At 41.6% G+C, this 26268-nt stretch overlaps 2 protein-coding genes and 1 pseudogene across 2 annotated transcripts in view; 2 read left to right on the top strand and 1 right to left on the bottom strand.

Annotated features, from left to right (window-relative positions):
* The first annotated feature begins 1891 nt into the window (after window positions 1–1891).
* LOC122435373 (melanoma-associated antigen B2-like) lies at window positions 1892–5695 on the top strand. Its single transcript, XM_043459513.1, has 2 exons — window positions 1892–1985; window positions 4246–5695. The coding sequence occupies exon 2, from the start codon at window positions 4307–4309 to the stop codon at window positions 5585–5587; it is 1281 nt and encodes a 426-aa protein (XP_043315448.1). The 5' UTR covers window positions 1892–1985; window positions 4246–4306; the 3' UTR covers window positions 5588–5695.
* The window catches only part of LOC122435375 (melanoma-associated antigen B3-like), a 30130-nt gene continuing 5775 nt past the window's right edge, over window positions 1914–26268 (top strand). The window contains exons 1-2 of the mRNA XM_043459515.1: window positions 1914–1985; window positions 15521–15598. The gene's annotated coding sequence lies outside the window, so the exon portion shown is untranslated. The remainder of the gene's footprint in view (window positions 1986–15520; window positions 15599–26268) is intronic.
* LOC122435376 lies at window positions 8114–8639 on the bottom strand (annotated as a pseudogene).

The following is a 26268-nucleotide window of genomic DNA, read 5'->3' as shown; positions in this document are numbered from 1 at the left end:
GTCAATGTGCCAGATACTTAACACATTTTAACTACATCCTACCAGTTCTACAAGATAGAGCTTTTATCAAACTTACTTCACAGATGCAGAGCCTGGTGCTCACAGAGTTGTCATGTGCCCTAATTTATGTGACTGTTAAGGGACAAATTTGAAACTTGATCCAGGTTAGGATTAGTCAAGGGCCCAGTCAAGAGCCCACATTATTCCAGTTCTTCCAGTCTGAGGCCCACCTGTGTTTCTTATATTCATTTTTTTTCCTTCCTAAAAATGCAACTCAGGTAATTAAAAAAAAAAAAAAACCTGTGCTTATACTACTGGATTGGAATACTTTCCCAGAGCAATGTGAGTACCAAAATAAATGACAGGCATGAATAAAGAAAAGAAAGCTAGTACTCAGTAACAAAATGATCATCTACATATGCAATGTCAGCTAACTCAAAAAATCAGAGGCTCAGATAATCATGCTGGACAGTCCCTTCCCCATAAATATATAAATCTCTCAGAAAAGAATTTACATCAGAATCTAAGTCTGGCTGGTGAAGAGAAGGAAAATATGAGTGTATTTTTCCCACATGACAGAATACCACCTGTATGGAACTCCTGCCTTATGCTTCAGCTTCTCCATCTCACATCACTCCTAAGACAGGGACCAAGGTTTGTGGTAAGGACACTGCTCCGTGTTTGTAGGAATGAGGCATTTCTCAGGAAACCTTTAACCCAAGAGGAAAGAGCCAAGAGGAGGGTCTCAATGTTAGAGGGCATGGAAGACCAAGACCCCAGAATACAGGGGAGTCACACCTAGACAGTTTTCCATCTGCTATCGTACTTAGCCCCAGAGAGAGCTGGCAAGCTGAGCACATCCTCACGTATTCTTCAGGTTTCTCAGGGACTTAATAGCCTTGGCCTAAGAACAACAGAAAGAGGTAAGTAAAAAGAGTGCCAGTCTTTGATAGATATGAAGGTGGGGACCCTGAATGAGGAATGATGGAAGGACCCAGTCAGAAGAGTGGGGTTTCTGTGAAGTCTGGCTCAGGCCATCAACCCTTAGAAGTCCAAAACAGTCCTGGCTCGATGTGGCTAATCCTGGCTTCCAGTTGGAGGGTCCCAGAAGGGGAGTATCTTGATTTAATGGGAGAAGCTTCAAGTTAGCAGAGAGTAGAGTCCCTTGCCTGGTCAGGTATCTGACCAGAATCTGAACAAGAATAATGGAAGCACTCACCCCAGAACAGAGAAGCCCCATGAATTCCCCAATGCTGTCAGCCCTGAGATGCCCAGGACAGATGTTTGAGGTAGAGGAACCCCCTCAGTCTCCCTAGACAGTCTTATGGAGATGAGGACCCTGGACTGGTGGGACAGTCACAGATCTGCAGAGAGAAAACCCAGGCCTTAACAAGAGTCAAAGAAAGTATTAACAGGAGACCTCCAAAACTAGAGGGAGACAAATATAATTCAGTAAATTCTTAGCCCTGAGAGACCCAAAAGAGCTACTTGTGAGTGGTCCCCTCATTCCACCAGTGTGATCTCAGGGAGGGCAAAGCCTTCTCTAGCAAGATCGGACCCCAGTTCTGCAGAGTGGGTTATCTTGACCATAACCGGCCTTAAGGTGAGGACCATCAGTATAATGAGAGGATCTCTCCACCAAAGAGGGAGGCTCACAGAGTGGTGCCCCTCCTGACAAGCAGAGATGCTCAGAGCAGCGCCCTGACTCCCCCCACTAGGGACTCAGGGAGGCGAAGGCTTTGGGGACTGGAGAAAGGTTCATAGGTGGAGGCGTCCCAGGCTCTGCACAAGGAGGACTCAGGGACGGATGAATATTGAGCTACCAGGGTTCCCGTAGCACGCTGCCCCTGCCGTCATCCCTGGAGACCGCACGTATGACCTTACGCAGCTCCCTTCCACTTCCGCTTCGAAGGCGAGAAGCTTGACCGGTAGCCGCAGCGACCGTTTGGCGGAGACTTAGTGTCCAGGACTCGTCCGGAACCAAGGTGAGGACCTGAATGTAGCTGAAAGGACTTTCCCAACCCTCCCAGTAATAAAAGTGACCCATCCACATCCCACCCCTGTGATATGGCTCTTGTGGGCCCCTCAGAGCTATCGGCTGAGTGCGGTCTAGCGTGTCTCCGGCGAAGGCGTTGGTCTGTGGGGGTAGGCCCGGATCTACCCACGCAGGAGCTCTAGGTCCTAGATAACGGCCCTGAGGGCCAATGAGCAGACTTTGACACCGCAAGGGGGCCTCAATGAGCGGCTCCCCTATACTGGGCTCTAGGAGGCCCCGGGTAGAGCTGGCCGACTGTGGTGCCCCCTGGTGTCCTCTGGAGGTGGTATCGGGGAGGTGAGAGCCTTGCTCTAATGGAATAAACCCAGTTTAACAGAGGGACCTAGTCCCCAACAGGATTTATGGCTGTGACACTGAGTAAGGATGGGGGCCCCTCCCAAAAGAAACGGGGCCGCGTAAAGCACCAGCCCTGTTTTCAGGCCTGGGAGAATTGGACATTTTGACACTTCCCAGGTCACCTCAGGGAAGTGACAGACCAGGTCAAAGGGGGCAGCCTCAGGTTGGCAAGCGAGGGTTTCGGGTTTACCAGGTGTCATGGTGAGAAACTCGGAGGCTGTGGGGATGTTCCACACCACGTCATTCTGACACATCCTCCGTGTTGTCATCCCTGGCAGACTTCAGGGATACATGTCGGTTCCCACTGCGGGCTAATGGGGAAGTAAGGGTCTTGGTCTGAGGGGAGTGGCCAGCAGAGGGAGAAATCTTAGACTCTGTCATGGAGTCAAATGTAGACCATGGTTGCTTCTACGTCCTGGCTATTATAAATAGTGCTGCAATGAACACTAGAGTACAAGTGTCTTTTTCAGTTACTGTTTCCTCAGGGTATATGCCCAGTAGCGGGATTGTTGGCTCATGTGGTAGTTTTATTCCTAGTTTTTTATGCAGAGTGAATTAAGTCAGAAAAAGGAAAGCCAATATCATATATTAATGCATATATATGGAATCCAGAAAGATGGTACTGATGAACCTATTTTCAGGGCAGCCTGGAGATGCAGACATAGAGAACAGACTCATGGGCACAGTGCGGGAAGGAGAGGGAGGGGCAGATTGAAAGAGTAACATTGAAAACACACATATTACCATATGTAAAATAAATAACCAGTGGAAATTAGTTTTACGACTCAGGGAGCTCAAAGCCAGTACTCTGACAGCTTAAAGAGGGGTGGGATGGGGTGGGAGGTTGGGAGTGAGTTTCAAGAGGGAGGGGACATACAGTATACCTATGGCTGATTCATATTGATGTGCGGCAGAAAATGACACAATATTGTAAATAAATTTATTTTTAAAAAGACATATAGAAGGAAAGAGAAGCAAAAAAACATATTTTAGACTTTGAATTGGGATCTTGTGTGGGACCACAGGAACATCAACCTGCCTGCAACAGCTTCCATTCTTAGGAAACGGTGTTTGGTAAGATGAGGTCATCTTCACTTCCTCCTGTTGGGACACAGGGTGGTTGGCTTTTACTATCACTCAGGCATCAGTTCAGGAGAAAGTAGAGGTTCTCTACCAGGAGCCCAATTGAGGAACCTGAGTGAGGACTCAGAGCGTCTGTCCCAACCCTTGCATTTCAGCCCAGGAAATCTCATGGAAGGGCTGTGAGGTTGAGCATCTGTTTCACTTCTTTATACCAAGTCTGGGGGAGGGGAAATATCTAGTCTGAAGGTGCAGCCACCAGTTAGCAAATGGATAATAGTGCCCAACGTTTTAAGGAGCCAAGGTAAGACCATGAATGATGATCCCAGTGAGCTCAGGATAGGAAAGACCCTACTGAGCTCTCAGCACTGGGTATCCCCTCGGAAGGAGGTGGACTGAGGCATCCTTTCACTTGCTTCTGGATCATGTGGAGGTCTAAAGTGTCTGCATCGGAGTAGCAGAGGGAAGGGTGCCCAGGCTCCGCCAGGACTTGATGTAATAATACTGGAAATGAGCTGAGAGGACCCCACTGCCAGCACCTGCTATCACCTCAGTAAATCCAAAGCAGGGCTGAGAGGATGCAGAGGAAAAATCTAAGGCCTCTGTTCTTCCTCTGTGGGATTCTCAGGGGACACGCTGACCAGGAAAACAGGAGCCTTGTGGGTTCCTAGGGCAGTGTCCTCAAGGACGCCTGCAGAGGCAGCCTTTGATTAAGCCAAGGTAGAATCTCCCTGTTTTAAGGTGCTCATGTCACCTCATTCTCCATCCTTCAGGTGCCCCAATCCCCTGTCTATTGGCCCAGACTCCTGCCTACGGTCCCTGAGCACGGCCGTCATGCCTCGTGGGCAGAAGAGTAAGAACCGTGCTCGTGAGAAACGTCGCCAGGCCCGGGCTGAGACCCAGGGTCTTCATGATCAGGCCACCACATCTGGGGGAGAAGAGACCACCCCCTCCTCTCCTCCTGATTCAGAGAGTGCTCCCTCAAGCTCATCTGCTGCTGGCACCCCCAAGGGGCCTCAGGGAGCCCAAGGCACCACCAGTGCTGCTGCAGGTGCTATACGCAAAAGATCTGGTGTCGGTGGCAAAGCACACTCAAGATCTGGTGCAGGTGGCAAAGCACGCTCAAGATCTGGTGTAGATGCTGAGGGCCAAGTTCAGGAAGGTGAAAATTCCTCCCAGGCCTCAGCTGCTGAGAGTGCTCGCACAGATCTTCTGACGAGGAAAGCAGAGATGTTGGTGCAGTACATGCTGTTTAAGTATAAAGTGAGGGAGCTCATTAAGAGGTCTGAAATGCTGAAGGCAGTCAATAAAAGGTACAGGGAGCAATTCCCTGAGATCCTCAGCAGGGCCTCTGAGCGCATGGAGCTGGTGTTTGGCCTGGTGCTGAAGGAAGTCAGGCCCAACAGTCACTCCTATACCCTGGTGAGCAACGTAGATTTCGGCGACAGTGAGTCTATGAGAGGTGATTGGGGGCTGCCGAAGAATGGTCTTCTGATGCCTCTGCTGGGTGTCATCTACCTCAGTGGCCGCCGCGCCTCTGAGGAGGAGGTCTGGAAGTTCCTGAATATGCTGGGCATCTATGATGGAAAAAGGCACTTCATCTTTGGAGACCCCCGGAAGCTCATCACAGAAGATCTGGTGCAGGAAGAGTACCTGGAGTACCGCCAGGTGCCAGGCAGCGATCCCCCTCGCTATGAGTTCCTGTGGGGTCCGAGAGCGCTCATGGAAACCAGCAAGACGAAAGTCCTGGAGTTTTTGACCAAGGTCAAGGATTCAGTCCCCGATGCCTTACTGCCGCATTATGAGGAGGCTTGGAGAGAGGAAGTAGAGAGCACTGGAGCCAGAGCTGCAGCCAGTATTGGCCTTTCTGCCTCAGCCAGACATGGCACTTGTGCCTCAGCCAGTGCTGGCCCTTCTGCCTTGGCCAGACCTGGCACTTCTGCTACAGCCAGGGCTGGCACTTCGGCCTCGGCCAGGGCTGACATGTCTGCCTCTGCCAGTGCTGGCCCTTCTCCCTTGGCCAGTGCTGGCCCTTCTGCCGCAGCCGGGGCTGGCACTTCTGCCTCAGCCAGTGCCCACTCCAGGGCCACATCCAGCCACTCATCTTGCCCCTAGTGTGGTCTGAAGCCCATTCTTCACTTTGTGGTTGGAAAAGCCTGTCAACCTGTGTTCCTGATATGCATCAATAACTTGTTGACTTTTTATTCCTCAATTTTCAATTGTTACTTTTTTCAACAAAGTTTATTTTAGGTTCATGATAGAAGTATATGAAGTAAATGGGTCACATGCAGTTTGCTGTTTGTCAGATTTAGGATTAAGAGTTCTGTTTTTTGAAATACAGATTGGAAATCCTCAAATCATTTTGTGATCCAGGATGAGAGTAACTACACTTTAGGATAAGGATATGCTTAGAAATGTGAAAGACACCACACTAATAGAGGCTCAGAACATTGATACATTAGTAAAGAGCTGAAAGTTTGTCATTTTTTGGTTTGCTTTACTCTCTGTTTAGTTTCCCTTTATGTAAATGTAAAAGATATATACTTTGATCAGATTATATTTTTCAAGAATGTTTGAGAATATAAATTATAGCAAATGATTTATACGTGGTTCTTCTTTTACACAAACATTAATTGAGCATCTGCTCTTAAAGCTTCATGCTTGTACTGGCAATGTTTAGTCAAAAAAAAAAAGCATTGCACACCTCTGCCCATGCAGTTATAGTTTCTCAGAGAAGCTGTCATTATTTGGAAGAGGCTGAATTACTATCTAAATCAGGAAGAACAAGAAAGAAGCAAGGTAAAGAGGGAGTGGCGAGAACATATTACTTTGGTTTCATTGCTAGGCAGAAGTTTGGCTGATTGGGGAGGTTGGATCATTTTTTGTTTTGTATTTTCTTCAGTTGGAACACTGCATAGTCCCTGACATCTTAGATGCCAAAAAAAAAAAAAAAAATCCCAGCTGATGTAACATCTGAGGTCAAGGTAATCATAGTAATAGCTGCCATTGCCCCTAATGTCTCAATAGAGACAGGTGTCATGCCTGATGCTTTCCAAAAATACATATATTCCACCAGTCCAACCAGACAGAGCTTATCAAACTCACTTCACAGTGGAGAGCCCGAGGCTCATAGTTAAGAGTTTGGTTTTGTGCCGAAATACTTAAGGCTGGTAAATGACAGAGCTGGGACTAGACTCCTGCCCTAAACTACTTTAGCACTCATACTATTCTCTCCCCACCCTGAGACATACATTTGTCTTTTTTTAAACAAGTACTTTTAACATTTGACATTTCATTTCCTTTTCCTTATTTATTTACTATTTATTTGGCTGTGCTGGATCTTACTTGCAGCACGTGGGGTCTACTTCCCTGACCAGGGATCGAACCTGGGGCCCCTGCAGTGGGAGCCTGGGGTACTAGCTAGTGGACCACCAGGAAAGTCCCCACCATGTATCTTTTATTTTAGTGTTTTTCTCAGTACTTCAAAATTTGTCCTAGGTGATAAAAAAAAGAATGCCCTTGTGCTCAAGCTACTGGATTGGAATGTGTAGCCAGAGCAGTAAGAATACCAAATATATTTAACAAAAAATACAAATACCTTATTCATTACTCACAGATAAATGAAAGAGACAGTATTCGGTGCCAGTATAAGCATGTACATTGGCCATGTTAGATAACCTCTGAAGACCAAGGGCTCTCCATATCATGCCTACAGTCTCTTGCCTATAGAAAGTAAATCTATCAGAACAGAAATGACATGAGAACCTTAATCTGGCTGATGAGGAGGTAGAGTGATGTACTTTTTTTTCCCCTGATGGGCTACCACCTCTCCTGGGACTCCTTGGGCTATAGCTTGTCCATCTCCCATCACTCCTGGAACAGGGACCCATTCATTCTCTGTAGCATTACAGAGCAAACATGGCTCAAGAGTTTGCAGAGATGTGGAATTTCCCCAGAACCCTTTGATCCAAGACACAGAAAGCAAAATGAGGACCCCATGTAGGAGGATTGAGGAGAGCAAGACCCAAGAATATGGGGGGAGTCACTGGGACAGCACTCTCGTCTGCTCTCAGACACAGAGGATCTCAGAACTGTTAGGCTAAGCATGCCTTGCTTATTCTTCAGGCTTCTCAGAGATCTAAGAAACTTGGTCTTGGGGCAGAGTTCTGAGGTTGGATAGTAGAAAGGGTCAGTCTCTCAGAAATGATGGTGATTAACCTGAATGAGGGTGATAGAAAGACCCAGCCACAACAGTAGCAACCTGTAAAGACCCATCGTCCTTGGCGATCCCATGAAGTCAGAACAATCCAGGCTGCTGTGGCTAACATTCTCCTCAGGTCCCGGGAAGGTGGGGACATTGGGAATCAGCAGAGTCCTCAGCCTCAGATCATCAGAGACTAGAACCCCAGGAAGGGTGCAGAGTCAAATTGAAGACCCAGGACCCACCAGAAGTCAAATTGTGAAGCCCGAGTGGAGACTGAGGGGTGTACCCATCCTTGAATAGAGACAAAGAGTGTCATGCTGTACCCTTTGATATCAGTTCTAGAAAGCTCAGGGGAGGACTGTCAGGCAAGGCTCTCCCTCACTTCTTTATATCAGGCATTCTTCTTTTTGTCGTTGAATCACTGAGTCGTGCCTGACTTTTTTTTTTAATGTTAGCTCATATCTTTATTAACCAATATACAATTACTTGTCTTCTGGTTTGTTGAAACAATAGGTCAGACAACATTTGCCACAATAATGTCTGTCGAAGTGACTGGCCATAAAAACTCCAGCACCACGTTCATCTGAGGGACACTCCTGGCGAAGGTGGCTGATTTTGCCATTCTCATCCACCTTATAGTATTTCAGAACAGCCAATTTAACCTTCTTTCTCTTATGCTTGTTCTTCTTGGGAGTAGTGTAAGACTTCTTCTTTTCTTAGCACCACCATGAAGTCTCAACACTAGATGAAGAGTGGACTCCTTTTGAATGTTGTAGTCAGACAAAGTACGTCCATCTTCCAGTTGCTTGCCAGAAAAGATCAGTCTTTGCTGGTCAGGAGGAATTCCTTCCTTATCCTGGATCTTGGCCTTTACATTTTCTGTTGTATCCGAGGGCTCGGCCTCGAGAGTGATGGTCTTCCCCATCAGGGTCTTCACGAAAATCTGCATCTTGGCGGCTCCACTGCAGATGGCGGATCTGAAAGCTGTGCCTGACTCTTTTTTGACCCCATGGACTGTAGCCCCTCAGGCTCCTCTGTCCATGGGATTCTCCAGGGAAGAACTGGAGTGGGTTGCCATTTCCTCCTCCAGGGAATCTTCCCAACCCAGGGACCGATTTAGGTCTCCTGCATCTCCTGTATGTACCACAGGCAGATACTTTACTGCTGAGCCACCAGAGTGGCCCTATATCAGGCCTAAGGGAGGTCAGATCTTTGCTGTAAAGTACAGCCACCAGTCATGAGAAAGGAGGGATATGGTGCCTGCCAGGCACTGCAGTAGATGCTTTACAGTTACCACCACATGCCATCAGTCCTTCCAGACGGGGTTTGTCAAACTCACTTCACAGATAAAGAGCCTGAGGCTCTCTCAGAGAGTTTAATGACGTGACAAACTTCCCATGGCTGGTAAGTGACAAGGATGGTCGTAGGCCCTTGAGTTGAGTTAGTCTAAAGCTCACCCTCTCACTCCTGCAAGCCTGAGCTGACCTTGTGCCCTTAATTCCCTTTTTATTTTCATTACTGTGAAATGAATCGGAAGCAATAAGAAGGACTCTCATGTCAAACTATTATATTGTAATACATAGCTAGAGCAATAATAATAATAAAACTAAATGTGACATATGAAGAGAGGAAACAAAGCAATAATGTTTGCTGACAATAGGATCATCTGTCCATATATATGAGGTCTCGGATAAGCTTAAAAGATCCGAAAGCTTTAAAGTTACACATAAGCTCAAAAGATCAGGATTCAAAAACAAATCGTCTCACAGCCATTTCTTTGTATAAAGAAATATCTATTAGACATAAAATAAAAAGTTTATTTATTAGAACAGAAGTTGCCTGTGAAGTCTGGCTGAAGAAGAGAAGGGACAGGTTACCATGTTTGTTTCTCTCACGGGTCTCTACTGGGCCCCCTTACTTAGGCCATGGATTTCCCATCTCTCATCACTCCTAGGACAAGGACTCCTCCTCTGCAACACTTGCAGTAGGGAAACTGCTTGGGGCTTTTCAGAGATGTGACATTTCCCAAGAAGCCATTTATCAAAGGGCCTATAGGAAGATACCCATGCATCTGGACTGAGGAAAGCAACACCCCAGAATATTAGGTATAAGAAGGCTCCAGGCAGAGCTCTCAAGCTAAACATCTCGCTCACAGTACAGTTGTCAGAGACTTGATCGCTCACAGTACAGTTGTCAGAGACTTGAGACCTTTGGTCTAAGGAGGGCAATCTCAGGTCAGAGAAGGAATTGTCAGATATATATGTAAAGCCCCTTAAAAATAAGTGAAAGAAATAGCCACCCAGAACCACTGGGGTTCTGTAGTGTCCAGTCACTGATATCAGCCCTGGGAGGTCCTGAATTCCATCATAGAATGAGGAACAGAGAGGCTTTGAGAGCTGAGAAAGAGAGAGTGCTACTGCCATGGGTAGGGCACGTTCCAGATCCAAATACAGCAGCTCCTCCCACATACTGACATCTAGGGCAGATCCTTCATCTTGTAGTTGAAACGAGAAGTAAGTCTTTGAAGTAATTGAGTGCCAAGGTGGAGCTGAAGGGAACATATTTCATGACTTTTTTTGTTCTCGCTTGACCTCAGTAACTGTGAGATGTATTTTTGTTTGTTTGTTTGTTTGTTTAGGGCTTTCTTTTTCTTTTTTGGTACTCTTAAAATACTCTTCCTTGTAATTGAAAGTTTATTTGACTTCCATATCTGTGTTTATGAACAAAGTATATCCCATTTATTGCTGTATTTCAGTATAAGTATAAAGGTTTTGGTATTTTGTATAATGAATCAGAAATCCTTGAATCTCCTTCTGTGGTTCAGAACAAGATAATGTGTCAAGAGAACTGGCATTTCCTTGCCAATATGAATGAACACAGAAAAACTGTTGGTATCAGGAAATAAAGAAAAGGGTCCTGACTGAGTGGCATCTGTAATATAGTTGAATGGGAATTCCCAGCCCCTGTATACCCTCAGCAGCCCAGATTTTAACATTGTATAAGTAACATAATACCTTTATAGAAGGTCCAGAATGCAATTAAGAAATTGCAGTACCACAGGTAAGCATATAACTTAGATTAGCTACACTTGAAATGGGTAAGAACAGCAATTTGACTTTATTGGCATCAGCCCTTGTCTCAGGCTGGCACAGTTCAGTACCAAGAGAGATTGTTACCTTTCTTGGTGGGGGAAAGTGAGAGTGTGGTGAATGTTCTGAGTGTCCAGGAAAATGTTAGAATTAAGAAATGAATTCAAGAAAGCTGCAGGACACAAAATAACACACAAAAATGAGTTGTGTTTGTAAACACTAACAACAAACTATCTGAAAAAGAAATTAAGAAAACAGTTTTATTTCAAAAATGTCAAAAAGAATAAAATACTTAGAAATAAATTTAACCAAGGAAGTAAAAGATCTATACACTGAAAACAAGGAGACATTGATTGAAGAAAGTGGAAAAGACACAAATAAAATGATGTCCCAAGTATATGGATTGGAAGAATTCACATTGTTAAAATATTCATACTACCCAAAGTGATCTACAGATTTAATGTAATGTGTGTCATAATTCCAGTGGAATTTTCCAGAGTAACAGAAAGGCTAAAATTCATATGACACCTCAAAAGACCTTGAATAAATAAAGTAATCTTGACAAAGAGGAACAAAGGTGTAAGCATGGTGCTTCTTGATTTTGAACTATATAGTATAAGACAGTGTGATACGAGCATAAACATAGACACACAGACCAACAGAACAGAATAGAGCCAGGTATAAACCCACTCATATTTAGGCAAGTAATCCTTAACAAAGGCACTAAGAATACAAAGGGGGAAAAAAGTATCCTCAATCAACAAATAGTGTTGAAAAAACTGAAAGTCTGCCTGCAAAGAGTAAATCTAGAGTCTTATCTTACATCATACTCAAAAAAATGGATTCAAGACTTTAAAATGAAGCCAGAAATCATAAAATTCTTAGAAGAAAATATGGGGGAAAGCTCCTTGTCATTGGTCATGGCAATGTTTTGTGTTTGTTTGTTTTTTTTTTTTAATTTGACAACAGAAACACAGACAAGAAAAAGAAAAATCAGTGGAGCTACATCAAATTAAAAAGATTCTGTATAGCAATAGAAACAATCAACAAAATGAAAAGGTGAAATAGAAAAAATTTGCAAGCCATATATCTGATAAGTTTATATCTAAATTATAAAAGGAACTCATACAACTCAATTACAGACTAATTAATTAAAAATAACTAAAAAATGAGCAAAGAACCTAAATATTTTCTAAGGAAGACATAGAAATAGCCAACAGCTATGTGAAAAGGGGCACAGCATCACTAATCATCAATGAGATGGTAATCCAGACCACAATAACAGATCACTTCATACCTGTTGGGAGAGCTATTATCAAAAAGCCAAGTGATAACAAGTGTTGGCAAGGGTGTTGAGAAAAGGGAACCTTTGCACACAGTTGCTGGGAATATAAATTGGCACAGCCACTATGGAAAACAGTATGGAGGTTCCTCAGAAAATTACAACTGTAACTATCGTATGACTCAGCATTTCTAATTCTGAGTATGCAGTTGACACTTGAACAACACAAGATTGAACTGTTCAGGTCCACTTATAGATGAATATTTTTTCAATAAATACATTGGGAAACTATTCTGAGATTTGAGATAACCTGAAAAAACTCACAGGTGACTCGCATAGCCTAGAAATATAAAAAATTAAGAAAAAGGTGTCATGAATGCATAAAATTTATGTAGATACTAGTCTATTTTATCACTTACTGCCATGAAATATATACAAATATGAAAAGGTTAAATTTATCAAAAGTTGTGCACACAAACACAGACACACACACACACTTATGGACCATTGAATAGCACTATTCATCTCTGATGAGCAGTTTCTGTAGTAAACTGTGATCTCAAAAAAAGTGATCACCAATGATTCTCAGGTATTTCTCACTGTGTTTAGTACGATACCATAAACCTTGAATAACACCATTGGACTCATATGAAGTGCTGCTAGTGGTACTGGAAGTGCTCTCAAGAAACAGAAGTCATGATGTTATACGAAAAAGTTGAATTACTTGTTGTGTACCACACTTTGGGTCTGCAGTCATGGTTACCACCATTCCAAGATGACGTACTCCTTTCCCTATTTGGAACCAGTCTGTTGTTCCATGTCCCCTTCTAAGTGTTGCTTCCTGACCTGCATACAGATTTCTCAAGAGGCAGATCAGGTGGTCTGGTATTCCCATCTGGGTGATTCACATAGTCAGAGGCTTTGGCATAGTCAATAAAGCAGAAATAGATGTTTTTCTGGAACTCCCTTGCTTTTTTGATAATCCAGTGGATGTTGGCAATTTGATCTCTGATTCCTCTGCCTCTTCTAAAACCAGCTTGAACAACTGGAAGTTCATGGTTCACGTATGGTTGAAGCCTGGCTTGGATAATTTTGAGCATTAATTTACTAGTGTGAGATGAGTGCAATTGTGCAGTAGTTTGAGCATTCTTTGGCATTGCCTTTCTTTGGGATTTAGAATGAAAACTGACCTTTTCTGTCATGTGGCTGTCTAGGTTGATCAAAGCTTTTCTTCCAAGTAGCAATCGTCTTTTAATTTCATGGCTGCAGTCACCATCTGCAGTGATTTTGGAGGGCAAAAGTAAATAAACTCTCACCGTTTCTATCGTTTCCCCATCTATTTGTCATGATGTGATTGTATCATGTCATCTGCAAATGGTGCCAGTTTTACTTCTTTTTCAACTTGGATTCCTTTTATATCTTCTCTACTCTGATTGCCACAGCTAGGGCTTCTAAAATCATGTTGAGTAAAAGTGGAGACAATGGACATTCTTGAGATTTTCATATTAAGTGAAGTCAGACAAATATCACTCATGTGGAAATATAATTTTAAAAAATGATACAAAGGAACTTACTTAAAAAATAGACTAAACAGATATAAAAAATGAACTTATAGTTACCAAAGAGCAAATAGGGCAGGGAGCAATAAATCAGACGCTTGAGGTGAACATATACACACACTGTATATAAGGTAGATGGCCAACAAGTATCTACTCTATAGAGCAGGAAACTCAATATTCTGAGATAACTTATATGAGAAAAGATTCTTTAAAAGAATGGATATATGTATATATATAACTGAATGACTTTGCAGTACACCTGAAACTTATACAATATTGTAAATCAACTGTACTCCAATAAAATTTTTAAAAAGAAAATTACTGGAGAGAAAGGAGATCTGTCTGGACATGTTTTAAGGCAGATGAAAGTGCCCTATTCTGGGGGAAATGCCACAAAGTACATGCATTGGTAAGGAAGGGAAGTGAGAGCCAAGATTTGAGACAGAAATAGATAGGCAAATTCTCTGATTTTGTGCAAATGCTGTCAGGGTTTTGTGCAAATGATCAGGACTCCCCTAATCTATAGAGCTGCTAACCCTGAGCCTTCAAGGGAAATTATAAACACCATCTGCCAGTGTTTCAGTTGTACAACAAGAAGGCCGGACAGCAGGAACCTTTGAGGGGATTGGTTTCATCAGTGCTTCGTCCCTGAATTCAGGAAGTACCTTGCCAGTAAGGGACTGCCTTTTAAAATTCTTTTGATATTGGACAATGCCCTTGGCCATCCAAAACCCCGTGAGTTCAACACTGAAGGCGTCAAAGTGGTCTCCTTTCCCCTAAACACAACATCTCTAAGTCAGCCTATAGATCAGAGGGTCAGAGGGACCTTTAAGGCTCAGTACACATGGCACTCTATGGAAATGTTTGTCAATGCTATGGAAGAGAACCCTGATAGAACATTATGAAGTCTGGAAGGATTGCACGACTGAAGATGCAATTGTTCATTGTGTGTTCACACACACACACAAAGCCCATGAAAGCCCAAACAATAAATTCCTGCTAAAGAAAACTGTCCAGGTGTAGTACTTGCCTTCATAGAATTTGTGAAAGGGTCAGTCAAGGAAATCATGAGAGAGACTGTGGATATGACATGAAAGGGTGGGAGGGGGTGAAGAGTTCCAAAATATGGATCTTGGAACAATCCAAGAGCTAACAGACACAACAGCAGAGGAATTAACAAAATACGACTTGATGGAGATGAGTGGTTCTGAACCAGAGCTGGATGATGAAGAATAAGACATAGAAGAAGCAGTGCCAGAAAACAAATTGACATTAGACAATCTGGCAGAAGTGTTCAGAGTACTCAAGACTGCTTTTGACCTCTTGTATGGCATGGACCCTTCTATGATAAGGGCACCGAAACAAAAGCAAATGGTGGAAGGAGGACTGGTAATACACAGAAACATTTTTTAGACAAATGAAAAAGCAATATGTTTGGAGAGAAATTACAATGTATTTCCATAAAGGTACACTGAGTGTGCCTGCTTCTCCTGTCTCCCCTTCCACCTCCTCTGCTCTTCCATCTCTGCCACTCAGGAAGGTCATCCCCTCCTCTTCCTCCTCCTCCTCAGCCTACTCAGCATGAAGGTGATGGGAATGATGACCTTCATGGTGATCCACTTCCACTCAACGAGTAGTAAATAATCATCATGCCATACAGGTAATAATCTTATCTGTTAAGTATGTGTTTGAGTGTCTTTGTGCTAAGTGCTAATAACTGTATGGCAAGGACTGTATGAGATGCTTCTGTGTCATCATCTTCATCATCACCACCAGCTAAGTATTCATCATGTAGAACATTGCGTGCAAGACTTGTATTGAAATGGATAGCCTACCATTGCATAGGCAGAAGGTGAGTGATATTTAATATAAAATTAATAATGTTTTCATTTTATTATTGTTTTATAACTTTAGTTTCAAAGAATTATATTACTGCACACCGTCCCACCTCTCTCGTGAATGAATAAACTGCACATCAGCCTGTCATCACAGGTAAGTGTTTTCTCTTAAAGTAACAATGTTTTCAGTACTGTATTATAAATATTGCCATAATAGTATATGCTATAAAAGTTTTTAGCGATTCATTCCTTACTGTATATGCTTGGCTACCATGAAGCAATCCTATTGATTGCACTGAAGTCGCTCAGTCATGTCCGACTCTTTGAGACCCCAAGGACTGTAGCTTACCATGCTCCTCCATCCATGGGATTTTCCAAGCAAGAGTACTGGAGGGGGTTGCCATTTCCTTCTCCAGAGGATCTTCCCTACCCAGGAATTGAGCCCAGGTCTCCCACATTGTAGTCTGATGCTTTACCGTCTGAGCCACCAGGGAAGTCTTGATTACACTAGGCTACTATAAAGCAGTCATATTGCTGCTTCTTCATTATCAAAGCTTGAATCATTATACCTGTAAATAAATATGAATTTATTTTCATATTATTTTTTCATGTTTGATATTTAGTGTCTTATATGTATAGTCTTTTGTGTCATATAAGACAATATAGATGTTGGTACTTACAGCCAATTTTTCTTATAAATGGATGCTGTAAACTTACAGTGTTGATAAATACAGTACTGTGAATATATGTTCTCTTATGATTTTCTTAATAACATTTTTTCTCTGGCTTACTTTATTGTAAGAATACAGTAGAAAATACTTCTAGCATACAAAATATGCATTGACTGTTTATCAGTAAGGCTTCCAGTCAACGATAGGTTATTATTAAGTTTGGGCAGAGTAAAAATTTTACAGGGATTTTGACTGCATGGGAGTTGCATGGTTCTAAACTCCACATGGTTCAAGGGTCAATTGCATATCCAAAGGAAGTGAAGTCAGTATCTTGAAGAGACATCTTCACTCCTGTGTTCATTGCACCATTATTTACAATAGCAAAGATATGGTAACAACCCAAAATCTACCAACAGATAAATGGATAAAGAACATGTGGTAGATACAGACAATTGGACATAATTTCACCTTAAAAATTAAAGAAATCTTGTCATATGGAACAACATGGATAAACAACAGGGACATTATTCTAAATGAAATAAGCTAGTCTCAGAAGGGCAAATGCTGCATGGTTTCACTTATATGAGGCATCTAAAGTTTTTAAACACATAGAAACACAGAGGGGCCATGGGAGGGAGAAATGGGCAGTTGCTTTTCACTTGATATAATGTTTCAGTTATTCATTGAATAAATTCCAGAAATCTGCTGTGCAACATTGTGCCTGTATTTAACAGTACTATATTGTGTGCCTAAAATTTTGAGAGTAGATTTGATGTTAAATGATTTTACCACAACAATAATTTGACAAGTTAATTGTTTTGCTCTCTCTCCAGTAGAGAGTAAGCTGATTAAGTGCAAGCATTTAGAAAACAGAACTCTTTTATACTGTTAATGAGAATGTCAATGGGTGAAACCACTGTGGAAAACAGTATTGAGGTTTCTCAAAAAATTAAAAATCAAATTATGATATGATTCAGCAAACCCACTTCTGGGTATCTATTCAAAGGAGTTAAAATTAGACTCTCCAAGAGATATCAGCATTCCCATATTTGTTGCATCATCATTCACAATAATCAAAACAGGGAAACAGCCTAAATGTCCTTTGATGAATGAATGGATATATATATATTTGGATTTATATATAAATATAAAATGGAGTGTTGTGTGTGTGTGTCCTCAGTCACTCAGTTGTGTCTGACTCTTTTTTGACCCCATGGAATGTAGCCTGCCAAGCTCCTCTGACCATGGGCTTCTCCAGGCAAAAATACTAAAGTGGGTTGCTATTTCCTCCTCCAGAGGATCTTCCCAATCCAGGGGTCGAACCCGAGTCTCCTGTGTGTCCTGCGTTGGCCGGTGGATTATTTACCACTGAGCTACCTGGGAAGCCCATAATGGAGTAGTATTCAACCTTAAAAAGAAGGAAACTTTGTCATTTGCAATAACAGAGATGACCTAGAAGACATTGTGCTAAGTGAAATAAGCCAGACACAGAATGACAAATACATGATACCACTTAAATGAGGAATCTAAAACAGGCAAACTGATAGAAGCAGGGTAGGATGGTGATTGCCAGGGCCTGGGAGGAGGCGTAATGAGGAAGTGATTGTCAAAGGACACAGATTTTCAGTTATATAAGATGAATAATTTCTAGAAATATAATGTGTAGCATAGAGCCTATAGTTAACAATTCCATATTGGATACTTAAAGTTTTGCTAAAAGGGTAGATATTATGTTAATTGTCCTTGGTCCTCCTCACCTCCACAAAAATAAATGAGTAAATCAATAAAGAGTGTAGGAGGAAACTTTTGTAGGTAATGGACACGTTTATGGCATAGATTGTAGTGATGGTTCAGAAGTGCATATTTATTTCCAAACATGGAGTTGTATACATTAAATGAGTACAGCTTTTTTATATGATAATCATATCTCAATAAAGTGTTTTTTTAAAAAAGAGCAGATATTTGGTCTTATTTGGGGTTATAGTCTGAGCATAGTGCAAAATGTACAGTGGGCACTTTATATTTAATCAATAAAGGCTGAAAGAAAGAGTATAAATAAGGAAAAGATTCTTAATTTTTGGTTTACCTAACTCCTCCTTGTGCTTTTTTTCCTAAAAATTAAAGTTATATGCTTGTATTTGCTTATATTATTTAGGAATGTAAGATAAATTCTAATGGATTAGGCCACATGCTTATTCTCTTGTTTATTTCCCAATTATTATTTGAGAAGGAGCTCTTTTTTTTTTCTTTTAGCTGTGAAGCATGCTGGACCACCCCCAACCAGGGATCAAACCCACCCATGCCCTGTGCATTGGGAGCAGGGAGTCTTAAACACTGGACCAAAAGGGAAGTTCTGAGAATGAGCTTTTTGGTAGGCTGACTAGTACTGTGGATGCTTTTTAAAAAACTGGAACAATAGCAACCTCCAAAACAAGATCTAGCCCCTGTCCATTGAATTTTAGAGTCTAGGAGGTACTATAATATGAAAATATGGTGAGATATTCTCTATGACCAAAAGCAGGGGTCCCCAAACTTCAGGCCTCCAACCAGTACTTCCTGTGAGATCAGCAGAAGCATTTAGATTAGAAATAAAATTCATAATAAATGTAATGTGCTTGAATTATCCCAAAACCATCCCCCACTCCCAGTCTGTGGAAAAATTGTCTTCTAAAAAACCAGTCCCTGGTGCCAAAAAGGTTGGGGACTGCTGAAAGAACAAGTAAAAAGCAGGGTAAAGAGGGCAGGCAGTTGGAGTTGAAAGCAAGTGTAAATGGCCTGTGGTGAGGCAGTTTGGAGCCTTGTTGTTGCTCAGTCATTAATTCATGCCCCACTCTTTGTGACCCCATGGACCGCAGCTCACCAGGCCTCCCTACCCTTCACTATCTCCCAGAGTTTTCTGAAACTCAAGTGCATTGTCAGTGATGCCATTGAACCATCTCATCCTCTGCTGCCCCCTTCTCCTCCTACCCCAAATCTCTCAGGGTCTTTTCCAATGAGTTGGCTCTTTGCATCAGGTGGCCAAAGTATTGGAGCTTCAACTTCAACCATCAGTCCTTCCAATGAATATTCAGGGTTGATTCCTTGAGGATCTCCTTGCTGTCCAAGAGACTCTCAAGAGTCTTCTCTAAGACCACAGTTAGAAAGCATCAATTCTTCAATACAGCTTTCTTTATAGTCCATCTCTCACATTTGTACATGACTACTGGAAAAACCATAGATTTGACTATAGGGACCTTTGTCGGCAAAATGATGCCTCTGTTTTTTAATACAATGTCTAGGTTTGGAGCATTAGGAAAATGCAGAGCCTTCAGTGAGAAGTCATTTTACGTGAAGTTGCCTGGTTGGCTAGAGAGACAGTGGGAATGGTGGGCATGGCCAGATTCTCAGATGGAGGGCCTCAGAGAGTCCAAAGTCTCCTGTACTGGTGACCTTTACCCTGGGTTGAGGGAGCCAGAGACCTTTCCATCAAGAAGGTACTCAATTATTTTATCTTGTGTGTAATTGGGAAAATTCTAGGCAATTTCTAGATTTTTAGTTGGTACTTAAATACTTGGAAATACTGGTTATTTAGATGAAATGGTAGCTAGGAGGGAAGATATTGATCAATGACAAAAATTCTAAAAATTTTGAGTTGTTTCCAACTGGGAAAGATTCTACCTCACACACATTCTATGTTATATCCTCTGGTGTGACTGTTACATGATTGTCCTTGCTAGGCAACATTTTAGTTCAATGTGATTTTCTTTGTCTTGGAGTTTGGCTAATGTGCTGGAGTTCAGGAGGCTAGTGAAACAGCATGTGAAACAATTGACCAGCTTAAACTGTTTTTGCCTCCTCAAAGAGATTGTTGATTAATCACACCTTGAATCATTTTGCAAAGAAAGAACTGCATGTGTCCAAGAAGGAATGCATGACCTCAGGATGACCCCGGAGCAAAGATCTTCAATCTGGGGAACTCAGAGAATACAAATGTTGCTCCAAGGGCCATTGCAAAATGAGAAGTCCTTCAATAAGGAAAGCCTGGCTTCCTGTAACCTGAGTAGCTGATATGGACTAATTAAAGACTAGCCAATTAGCTTCCAAGTTAGAAATTCCCGTGACCCCTTAGATTTCACCCAGGCTGCTGGGTTGAAGAGAGATTTGAAACCTTACCTCCTGCACTGGTTGGCCTTGCAGTAAAGCTCTTTTCTCAAAAGCTCTTGCCATAAGTACTGGCTTCTGTGTGCATCTGTCAGTGAGCCCATGTTCAGTGAGTTTGGGCAGCCTAGTTGAGATTTAGGACTTGTGACCATCTGCTTGACTCACTGTAGCCCCTGGTGGCTTCTCAGCATCAACCCTGAGTGGCCATCTCGACTGAGTTTGTCTAGAAAGTCAGCTCTCAGGTTCCTGTTTCCTAGCCATGGCACTCTGGGCTCCTTGGGCTTCTTTGGCTCCTTTCACTTTTAAGAAAAGAAATAGCTCCTGGATCATATATCTTTGGGGTGAGTAACCTCATTATAATGTTCCTATAGCTAAATGTGCTATATGTATTTAGAATGTGTCTGTAGTCTAATAATCTCATCAGGACTGTGGGTTAGAGAGGATTGGACTGTTGGATGGCATCACCGACTCAACAGAAACAAGTTTGAGCAAACCCCAAGAGATAGTGAAGGACAGGGAAGCCTGGCATGTTATAGTCTATGGGGTGGCCAAGAGTCAGACACACCTGAGCAACTGAACAATGACAACAACACTGTGGGTTAGGGTCCCGCCTAGGGGAGTTCCTTCCATCTGGATAAAATCCAAAGGCTAGGATGAGGGGTTGGTTAGGGACCCTCCTAAAGGGACAGTGCAAGAGGTTAGAGCTGCTGAGATATTCAACGATTGGGTTAGAGCCCCAAATGGCTATGTTAAGGTTGCAGGTCTTTGGATTTATTTGCCTATGTTTAACTATGTCTGACTGCTATATGTGTTGGAATTGGCTAATAGGAAGTTGGCTATTGGATGACTGTGACAAAATTTTATTAAACCTGATCCTCTGAATCAGAGATAAACACCTTGCTCCTGGACTGGAAACCTTGCTTTATGGAGGTGATGGAGTGTTTTACTCATGCCTTTGGCCAGCTGATGCAAAGAGCTGACTCATTTGAAAAGACCCTGATGCTGAGAAAGATTGAGGGCAGGAGGAGAAGGGGACGACAGAGGATAAGATGGTTGGATGGCATCACCAACTCAATGGACATGGGTTTGGGTGGACTCCGGGAGTTGGTGATGGACAGGGAGGCCTGGCATGCTGCAATTCATGGGGTCGCAAAGAGTTGGACATGACTGAGCGACTGAACTGAACTGAAGGTGATTTCCTGTAGGTATTGTTATAGATGGATATCCTTTAAAAAAAAAAAACTTTTACTGGAGAATTGTTGATTTACATTCTTGTGTTAGTTTCAGGTGCACAGCAAAGTGATTCAGTTACATATATATTCAATCTTTTCCAGATTCTTTCCCATATAGGTTACTACAGAATGTTGAGTAGAGTTGCCTATGCTATATAGGAGGTCCTGTTCGGTTATCTATTTTATATATTGCTGGTTTGTGTATGTTCATCCCAATTTCTAATGTATCCATCCCCCCATGTTTCCCCTTTAGTAATCATAAGTCTGTTTTCAAAATGTGAGAGTGTGTTTATATATTTTAAATAAGTACATTTGTGTCATTTTAAAAAATTAGATCGTACCTATGAGTGATATAATATGATATTTGTCTTTGTCTGACTTACTTCATTCATTATGAAAATCTCTTAAGTCCATCCAGTGCTGCAAATGACATTATTTCATTCTTTTTTATGGCTGAGTATGATTCCATTGTATGTATGTATCACATTTTTATTCATGGACCTGTAAGTGGTTTCCATGTCTTAGCTATTGTAAACAGTGCTGCAGTGAACATGGGTGTGCTTGTACCTACTCAAATTATGGTTTTCTTCAGATATATGCCCAGGTAGTCTATTTTTTAAATTTTATTGGGGTACAGTTGATTTACAATGTTGTGTTAATTTCGGGTATATAGCAAAGTGGTTCAGTTATACATATATGTACATTCATTAATTTTCAGTTTCTTTTTTCATACAGAATATTCATTAGAGTTTCCTGTGCTATGTAGGAGGTCCTTGTTGGTTATCTTTCATATATAGTGGTATGTTTATGTTCATCCCAAGCTCCTGATTTATCCCTCCCTCACTATGTTTCCCCTTTAGTGTCCATCAGTTTGTTTTCATCATCTGTCTTTCTGTTTTGTAAATAAGTTCATTTTTATCATTTTTTAAAATTAGATTCCACATATGAGGGATATATTTTTCTTTGTCTGACTTAATTCGCTTAGTATTACAATCCCTAGGTACATCCATGTTGCTGCAAATGGCATTCTTTAATTCTTTGTTATGACTGAGTAATACTCCTTTGTATTTACAGACCACATCTTTATCTACTCCTCTGTTGATGGACATTTAGGTTGCTTCTGTGTCATAAGTATTGTAAATAATGCTGCAATGAACATTGGGTGCTGTAACTTTTTTGAATTATGATTTACTCTGGATATATTCACAGGAGTGGGCTTGTTGGATATTATGGTGGTATTATTTGTTTGTTTTATTTTCTTGGAGTATACCTGATTTACAGCATTGTGTTAGTTTCAGGTGTATAACAAAGTGACTCAGTTATACATACACATGTATTCCTTCATTTTCAGATTCTTTTCTCATACAGTTTATTACAGAATATTGAATAGAGTTCTCTCTGCTATACAGTAGGTCCTTTTTGGTTATCTCTATTATATATAGTTGTGTATGTGGACTTCCCAGGTGGTGCAGTGGTAAAGAATCCACCTGCCAATGGAGGAGACACAAGAGAAGCAGGTTCGGTCCCTTGATCAGGAAGATCCCCTAGAGTAGGAAATGGAAACTCACTCCAGTATTCTGTCCTGGAAATTCCATGGACAGAGGGGCCTGTTGGACTACAGTCCATGGAGTCACAAAGAGTCCTACATGACAGTTGTATATGTTTATCTCAAGCTCCTAATGTATCTCTCCCACAAAATTTCTCCAATGGTAACCATAAGCTTGTTTTCGGTATCCAAAAGTCTCTTTCTATGTTGTAAATAAGTTCATTTGTGTCATTTTTAAAAATTAGGTTCCACATATGAATGTTGTCATATGATACTTGTGTTTCTGTGTCTTACTTAGTATGACATTCCCTAGGTCCATCCATGTTGCTGCACATGGCATTATTTCTTTTTATGGCTGAGTAATATTCCATTATACCACATCTGCATTATTCATTTCTCTGTAGATGGACATTTAAGTTACTTCAATGTCTTGGCTAATGTAAATAGTGCTATAATGAAGATTGGGTGCATGTGTATCTATGAATCATAGGTTTCTCTGGATATGTGCCGGGAGTGGGATTGCTGGATCATATGGTAACTCTCTTTTTAGTTTTTCATGGAACTTCCATAATGTTCGCCATAGTGACTGTGTCAATTTGCATTCCCACTGAGAGTGCGATAGTGTTCCCTTTTCTCCACACTCTCTCCACCACTTATTGTTTGTAGATTTGGGCATGATGACCATTCTGACTGGTGTGAGGTGATACCTCATTGTAGTTTTGATTTGCATTTCTCTGATAATTAGCAATGTTGAGTATCTTTTCATGTGCTTTTTGGCCATCTTTATGTCTTCTTTGAAGGAATATCTATTTATGTCCTCCACCCATTTTTTTTTTAATTAGGTCATTTATTTGACATAGAGGTGCATGAACTATTCATATATTTTGGAGATTAATCCCATGTTATTTGCTTTATCTGCAAACATTTCCTCTCATTCTGAGTTGTGTTTTTGTTTATGGTTTATTTTGCTGTGCAGAAGCTTTTAACTTTAATTAGATGCCACCTGTTTATTTTTTTTTTTTTTATTTTCATTACTCTAGGAGGTGGATCAAAAACCATATTGCTAAAAGAAAAAAATACTGCTGCAACTTATGTCAAAGAGTGTTCTGCCTAGGTTTTCCTCTGAGAGTGTTATAGTATCTGGCTTTACATTTTGGTCTCTGATCCATTTTGAGTTTATTTTTATGTATGGTGTTAGAGAATGTTCTAATTTCATTCTTTTCCATGTAACTGTCCAATTTTCACAGCACCACTTATTGAAGAGACTGTCATTTTTGGTTTGCGAGTATTCTGTTCAGGATTTTTGCATCTATGTTCTTCAGTGACATTGGCCTGTAATTTCCTTTTTTGGTGAATCTTTGATTTTGCTATCAGGGTGATGGTGGCCTCATAGAACAAGCTTGGGAGTGTTCCTTCCTCTGTAATTTTTTGGAAAATTTGAGATTGATAGGTAATAACTCTTCTCTGTTTGATAGAATTCACCTGTGAAACCATCTGGTCCTGGACTTTTGGACATTGGGAATTTTTAAATCACTATTTCAATTTCAGTACTTGTGATAGGTCTGCTTACATTCTCTATTTCTTCCTTGTTCAGTCTTGGAAGGTTGTGCCTCTCTAAGAATCTGGCCATTTCTTCTAGGTTATCCATTTTATTTGCATATAGCTGTCTGTAGTAGTCTCTTATGATACTTTGAATGTCACACGAGTGCATTCTTAATGAAATCAGCCCTGATTACCTTGGTGTGGTGAGAGCATAGAGGTAAAAGGAGGGAGTATAAAGCAGGAAAATCTGGCCCCCCTGCCATAAGAATATACCCTGATCCCTGGTTAAAGGAATTTCATACAATTGGACACATTCTGGTGTTTCCTAACTGAAAAGTCTAGTCCTCTTCTGTATGAGTCAGAATAGCAGGTAGGTAGCATTGAACTGCTTATAAATGTGTGTGCGTGATGTTAAAAATGAAATTTTACCAGGAGAAATAACCGTTGGTTGTGGTCTTAAAGGTAATGGGCTACATAGAGGCCTGGAAATTGCCAAGGCATCTAGAATTGCTTGTCTGTGTGTGATCTCTGCTGGAGTGGTAAAATGTTTTGGTCATCTACCAGAAAGATTAAAACCCAGCATGCTGAGAAAGGAAGTGAGGAAATCAGTGTTTAAACATGTGTGCTCCTGAGTTGTTCTCTCAAACTCAGCTCTGACTGAGTTTAAGACAGCTTCCTCTTTCACTTTCTTCAACATGATGCAATCACTCTTTCACCTGCATCCTCACTAGGTAAGTTTTTCAAGGTAGAGAGTGAGACAGAGTCTAAATTTCCATATACCCCTCTTCAGTAGACAAGCATGCCCTCAGCACGTGGCAGAGTGGAAATATTAGGAACTTCTGACCAAATGGGCTCCAGTCTTGGAACTGGTGGGACAGATTCCTTGGAAGCTTGGTAGCACACGTGCCTCTCAAGCTACAGTTTGACAACCACATATAATGGAAAACTTTTCAGGGTTCTTTAAGTGAACCCTCAGATCCGAGCTGCTCACCTTGAGACTGTCCATTCTTCTCAGTGGTTTCTCCAGGGAATTCATACAGCCAATTCCTCCCAGAAACCAAACTAGGAGATGGAATTGGGTCCTAAATTAAGGGACGATGGCTCTAGTTTGCCCATTTTCTTCCTAGAAAGGAACAAAGCACTCTGAGCCACAGATAGATAAGTCCTGATGGCTTTTCTACAGCTCCCATGAATGCAGGGGTTTTCTGGGGGAAGCCAACATTTCTGCCTCATCCAGAGACCTCAAGTTCCTGATAAGAGTGCTGGTTGATGTTGGCTGCAATCCATGAAGGCTGGGAAGAGGCAGCAAGCATTGGTTAAAGGCAGTTGGTCCAGGATCTGTTTGCTGGCCAAGATGTAAACTATTTTGAGCACTACAGTGGAAGAAATCAGTCAGTCAACGGCAGAGTTCAGTTTGGGCTGATGAGTGGCCAGGAAAAGCCAGGACAGCTGACCCAATAGTAATAAAAGTCCATCCAGGCACCAAAACTCCAAACTTAAAGCAATAGCCTATAAAGAGACATGTGAAGGAAGTTAAATCTGATAATTACCTTTCTTAAATACCAATTAATCCAACCTTGTCAGTGCTTATATCATACTCCAGTCTGGTTGGTACACAGATTTGAGACCTGGGATTATCATTTTGTACAGAATTTGAGAATCATTAACCAAATTGATTTCCCACAAGATTGAA

This window comes from Cervus canadensis, chromosome X (genome assembly GCF_019320065.1).
Source record: "Cervus canadensis isolate Bull #8, Minnesota chromosome X, ASM1932006v1, whole genome shotgun sequence".
In the NCBI taxonomy this organism is placed as follows: domain Eukaryota; kingdom Metazoa; phylum Chordata; class Mammalia; order Artiodactyla; family Cervidae; genus Cervus; species Cervus canadensis.
Note: the sequence above shows the minus strand (reverse complement) of the source record. Positions and strands in the feature narration are given on the sequence as shown.

Bases quoted from the DNA above. Each gene is read 5' to 3' on its own strand.
- LOC122435373 (XM_043459513.1), top strand. From the start codon at position 4,307: ATGCCTCGTGGGCAGAAGAGTAAGAACCGTGCTCGTGAGAAACGTCGC.